The following is a 6,146-nucleotide window of genomic DNA, read 5'->3' as shown; positions in this document are numbered from 1 at the left end:
TACCGAGTAAATGCGCCACTAAGGCCACTTTTACTCGCTCTCTGTAAACGGCAAAAGAACGACCAATAGTCACGTTCTCTCTATAAAAAAAATAAAAAATAAATAAAAAAAAACCGAGTAAATGCGCCTCTAAGGCCACTTTTACTCGTAACCCAAGAACTACGAATGGCTTGATCCCCGCAAAAGGATACGTAGGCAGCCCAAAAGAAAAGGGTCCAGCCGAAATAAAAAAAAACGACAAACCCCCTCCCCGAGGAATCGATCTCCGAAACAGATGATCACTTAAGCGATCCCTACACGAGCAGGCCCCGGGTTCTCGAACAAGTGTATTGGTACTCGCATCCCACGTTGGATATGTCCTGATCAGACACGTATTCACGGGAGTCGACCGTGTCGCGATTTAAACCAACACGTCCGAGACAATGACTCTAACTCATCCTATAATTTACTAAAGTAAGGTCTGGCCCACCAAACGCTTAGAAATTACGATTGGGATCGACTTGGAACCGTCAACGTCAAAGATTCGCAATAAAGAATAAAGCTTAAATGACAAACGATCGCGAGTCGAGGAAAACGACCGAGAGAAAGTCATGACGAGTTATAATCATGCATCTAATAGACATGCATAACATTGAGACAACGGATCCGTCCAAAAATTAAAACACGCCTAAGTCCGAGATAAAGTTGATAATCTGATAGAAATATACTAAAGGCAATAAGTCGAAAAGGCGGAAATTCGAAGGAAAAGTACAAAAGAATAAAAGCCTCAGAAGGCAAAAGTCTAAAAGATAACAACACAAGCCCTCCGGGACTGAAAAGAAACAACATACAAGAGAAGCAAGTCCTCCCGGTCGCTTTCACGATCGTTGAGGGCAGAGAGCTCCGAAGCCCTGACGCTCGACCCACGAGCAGCTAGAGAAACATGCACTTCGTCTGATCTCGGGACGATCTCTGGATTAGCTTCTTCTAACGCCTCGACGTTCTCTCCTTCATTGCCTCGACGGGATCCCTCGGCTGAAGTGTCCGAGAGCACGAGGACGGGAGCGTCATCTTCAGCGGCACGGTTTCCTCGATTAGGCGTTTCTCCCCCAAGTGCAGCCAAAGGACCTTCAAGAAGAGGCGTTGGGTCTTCACGTCGCTCTACGGTCGGATGAGTAGGCGGAACGTGAAGACTCGCTGCGGTCTCCGGATCGATCAACCCGGCGTTGGACCCATAAGGATCGAGACTCGCCAAGATTCGAGCATCCACAAACTGAGAGTCCAATACAAGAGGAGAAAGGGTGATATCTCCCTCGGGTATCTCGCCCACCTTGAGCTTCTCGGCTTCCTGCTCGTATTTCTTTTCTTGCTCGGCGAATATCTTGATAGTGGCTTGCGAGATGTCGCTCCCAGCCCTCTTTACGGCCTCAAGGCATTTCCGGGTTCCGAAGGCTTGGCTATGAAGCAACCGGGCCTCCTCGTAAGGACCTCATCGCTCTTCTCGGGAGCGAATCTTAGCGAAGCGACGATTAGCTTTCGCGGCCATCTCGGCCTCAACTCTTCCTCTTTCCCTCGTCACTACCAGGATTCTGAAATCTCTAAGGCGCCTCATCTCTCTTTCATGGGATGCAGCGAGTGAAGCCTTCTCACTTTCAAGCTCGGCGTTCTTTCGCTCAAGCTCACGGACGACTCCTTGGGATGCCTCTAACTCAGCCTTGAGCTCGTCCCTTCGAGCAATAGTGCGAGTAACTATCCCGTTAAGTCTCTCCACATCGGCCCTCGACGCATTCAGCTGACGAACAGAAGCTTCTTCCTTTTCAGCGAACTCCTTCTTAGCCAACTCGAGTTCCTTCAAAGCTCCCTTCAGGGCAGTATCGTATTTATCAAACACGATATTCATCGCGCTATCCCCCTGAACATGCGAAGCGACGAAAACCATAAGAGACTGACGCTAAAAGAATGAAGCAAGAAAAAGATAAAGGGTAACCGAATTATTTACCAACAGCTTTGCCCTCGCAGCCTCCTCGTACTCACCCCCGAAGATGAGGTCCTTCGCAGCAGGCAGGGGTTTCGTCCTTCCCCTTAATTGACGAAGGAGTTCCCCGTATTTCTCCGGAACGTACGCCAAAGGAGCTGGTCCCTCGTAATGAAAGTTAACCTTATCAGGAAAGCTAACTCCGGAACCCTCCTCAGGACGGCGTCACCGCGAGAAGAGGTACCAACCTGGACGGCCCCGTTATTAGGATGAGCCGGAGCCCTTTCGCAAGGAGATATTGGAGTGGGAGATCGCGCCTCGCTGCCAACTTCATCGCCGCGCCCCCTTATCAGAAGTGGCGACCCCTCAGACTCCTCTTCGGGATCGCCTGAGTGGGGAGCGCCGAGGGAAGCCTCAGATTCCTCTTCTTTGATGGCTTCCTCCTCGTCGTCTTTTTCTCCTGAGGTCTCACCTTCGAGAACCTCTTCTTCGGGTCGAAGTTCTTCTTCTTGAACATCTCCCTCCCCTATTTCAGTCCGTTCCTCGGGATTCTCCGACTCTTCGTCAGCGGACTTCTTCTTTGTCCTTCTCTTCTTCTTCTTCTTCTTCTAGGGCTCACCAGAAGGAGGAGCGACGCTCGTCTCCTCAACGCTTCCATCGACTCTCGAGCCACCTCTCTTCCTTTTCCTACCCTTCCCCGCATTTCTAGCATCGGAAGGGGGGGGGGCTCATCAACGCGAGGAACCACCGTCGAGGGCCCTTCCCCGCTTGTCAACCCCAGCTGGGCAGCTAGCATCGCGCTTAAGTCAGGAAGAGTTCCCATCCTCTTTGCCTCGGAAACTTGTTTCTGGATGTCCCTCGGGAAGATGTCTAGTCGCTTAGTGCGAATAGGAAGAACAGTCGAAAGATCAGATCTCCACTCTCCTGAAAACATAAAGGCAGAAAAGGTTAGGAAGCGACAAATAAACCTTGCGATTGAAAGAATAATCAGAAGTGGCGAGAGATAGCACGTCGAGCGATCCGGTCCTTAAGTTCACAAATCTTCTCGACGGTGATCTCGGACCAACGATAGATTCGAAGCAGGGCGACGGCTCGAACGCTCTTCAGGAAATCTTCGGGATAGACCGGAGACGTAGGATGGCCAACTGCGAACAAAATAAAAAGAAAGTTTCGTTAAGAGCGACAAAGTCAGACGTAGCTCGCGACAAGATATTCTACCACAAGAACGGTTCCATAGGACCTGATAATCCTCTTGAGGAGGCTCCTCGAAAGCCGAGTTATCGGATTTGAGGAAAAAATAGGAATGCTGCCAATTCTGCGTCTTGTTTGGATGACCAGCGCACATATTGCAGTTTGGTCGCATCTTCACCGAGCAGGTTCCGTCCTTCATGTCGGTTATCGAGGTCATCTCCTCGAACGACCTGACACTCATCAGCATATCAATCTGCTCCGCCAGAACTGATAAGGTGACGGCTAGTCGCAGCGAGCCGTTCAGCAACTGACTAATCGCAAGATCTCGCCGCCTAGCGTACGCGGTGATCAGTCGCGGGATGGGGAACCAACAGCGGGTGTCATCCTGGAAATAGGACTCGTATACCGTTTGGTACCCGATCGGAGGAGACCAAGGCCTTTGCTCCTTCGTAGGAATGAGGAAGGTCACGCCTGTAGCGTTCTTAGCCCGAAGAACCCTCTTCACGCTCCTCGGGGTCGACTTGGTCTCGTCCATACCGTCCCAATCTTGACCAGCCACGAAAGCAGGGCGCAATAAGTCAGGATGCAGTCGTGGAAGCTCCTCAAAAATCCCTTCGGGATAGAAGGTCGTCGGAAACAACTTGGATTCAGAATCGTCGTCTTCCGAAGGATCGTCTTCCACTGCGCGAGCTCTCAAGGTAATCGAGTCAACGGGCACCGCCCCGCTCTGTCCATCTCTCGCACACTCCGTCGCGTCCCTCACAGCGACATTCTCACTTCCTTCTCTCGCAAGCCTCGTCGCATTCGCGAATAATAGCCTCTGGGAGCGAGACAAATTAACTGTATCCATCATCGCCGTATGATGAGCCGATTCGAGGTCCCCGATGCAACCGCCGACAGGATTCCTGGAGCCGACGTCGCCGCAACTGATTTCCCCTTCTGCTGACTCGATAGTCTCTGAACTGACGACATGGTGGAGCAAGACGGCGAAGAACGCGTCGAAAGAAGACTATAACACTTAGAGAGATAAGGAAAGGAGAGAGAAAGTACCTTTGGTCGCGGAGGAAAACTTGAAGAAATGAGAGGGGATCTGCGTATTTATAAGGAAAAGAGAAGGGGGAACTCGAGGCATCATCATTAATGCTATTCGGGCCTAGATTGGCCTCAAAATTCTCCCTAAAAACCCAGCGGACCCTCGCGACGTTTCGACTTCTCGGCGTATTTATGAGGGAAAAGGAGGGGGAAATTCAAGGCGTCATCATTAAGCCTAAACGGGCCTAAATGGGCCTCGAAACTCTCCCAAAGAACCCAGCGGACTCTCGCGACGCGATTCCGAGAGAAAGTGTCGCCATAGCCCTTTCTGCGATTCATCGACCAACCGATTTAACCTCCCGACAGACCTCCTATTCCTTTAAACCCTCAAACTCCAGAATCCATCATGAGCTAGACGACTCTTCGCTCACTAATGGACTGGGGGGGACTTACTGTAGGGGATGGATTTAAACACCCCGCAAGGGCCAAGGAATAGAAGGCCTGACCCGGACCAAACAAAGCGAGGGCTCGGACAGTCGGCTCGAAAGGCCAGCCTCTCGGCTTGCCTCTAGAACACCTTTAGTCGACCATTGACGACTAAAGCGCATTCGGCTCGGCGACTGCTCGGATGAATACGGGCCTCTCGGCCCAATAGGGAAAGCCCACGAAGACAACATAAGCTAGGTCAAGGATGACACATCAGGAGGACTATATAAGGGAAAGGGAAAGCAATGAGAAGGGGATCCGAAATCATTGACTAACACTTTGCGGCTAGATTAGGGTTTTCACCTTTGCTTCATCTCGCCGTTAGTTGTACTTTTCCGGTAGCTCATCGAGCCACCGGCTTCCCCTCTGTCGCATTCTCTTCATTTCTCTTGTAACCGACTGAACGTTTTCTCCGACCATAAATAAGACGTCTTTTTTAAACCCACATCTTCTTTATTACCGTTTTCCGATCAAACACTTGGGTGATCAAGTTTCAATCTAAAGGTGGTACTTTTCAATCAATCTATCAACCTTAGACCTAGACACAATCTTAAACAAACTCTATCTCTAGATGAATGATCATTCACTAAGATAACTCAAGCATCAAATCTCTTTGGTTGAATGTTATCTAAGCAATCATTAAGTTCAAGTCTATTAGCCATCTTAACACCTTTAACATCAAATCTCTTTGGTAAAGAATGTTAAAAGCTTAGTAGAGTTGGTTCAGACATTTCATCGAACACCTTTCGGGTGTGAAATGTCTAAAGCTCAATTTAGAGAGGCCAACTCTAAAATTGAGCTCTAGGCATTTCATACCCGAAAGGTGTTCGATGAAATGCCTGAACCAACTCTACTAAGCTTTTAACATTCTTTACCAAAGAGATTTGTTGTTAAAGGTGTTAAAATGGCTAATAGACTTGAAATTAATGATTGCTTAGATAATATTCAACCAAATAGATTTGATGCTTGAGTTATCTTAGCAAATGAGCAATCATCTACAGATAGAGTTTGTTTAGGATTGTGTTTGGGTCTAAGGTAGATAGATTGATTGAAAGTTGTCATCTTTAGATTGAAACTTAATCATCCAAGATCAATTCCCATAGCCCATGAGTTCTCCTATCTCATAATAAAGAAAGCTTTATCTTTTATTGCATTTTAGTAGTATTCTAGTTCAAAATCATCTCACCAATTGATAGCACTTAGATTAAGCATGGTCTTGCATTCTCTTTGCTTTAGAATCTCTTAGAACTGGTTTGACATCCTTTATACTACAACATTTGATTAGGAGCCTTGAAAACTCCTAACATCAAATTGGTGCCGTTGCCAAATTCTAAGTTGATTGTGACATTGGGATTTAGTCATTTGCTTGAGACTAAGTTAATTTTTGTTTAATTGTGTTATTGTTTCTCTTTCTTGTTCTCCTTTTGCATTTCAGGTGTATGAACACAAGGAGCAGAGGTCCAACAAACCTAGTTCCAAGAGT

The 6,146-nt window shown here is 48.1% G+C and overlaps 1 protein-coding gene across 1 annotated transcript; it reads right to left on the bottom strand.

Annotated features, from left to right (window-relative positions):
- Positions 1–781: 781 nt before the first annotated feature.
- Positions 782–3,998, bottom strand: LOC106303175. Its single transcript, XM_013739513.1, has 7 exons — positions 3,173–3,998; positions 2,965–3,099; positions 2,646–2,878; positions 2,203–2,562; positions 1,979–2,119; positions 1,562–1,930; positions 782–1,453 (listed from the first exon to the last, which is right to left on the bottom strand). The coding sequence occupies exons 1-7, from the start codon at positions 3,996–3,998 to the stop codon at positions 782–784; spliced, it is 2,736 nt and encodes a 911-aa protein (XP_013594967.1).
- Positions 3,999–6,146: the final 2,148 nt, after the last annotated feature.

This window comes from Brassica oleracea, chromosome C7, assembly GCF_000695525.1.
Source record: "Brassica oleracea var. oleracea cultivar TO1000 chromosome C7, BOL, whole genome shotgun sequence".
Classification (NCBI taxonomy): Eukaryota; Viridiplantae; Streptophyta; class Magnoliopsida; order Brassicales; family Brassicaceae; genus Brassica; species Brassica oleracea.
The sequence above is the reverse complement of the archived record's forward strand: the minus strand, read 5'-3'. Positions and strand labels throughout refer to the sequence as shown.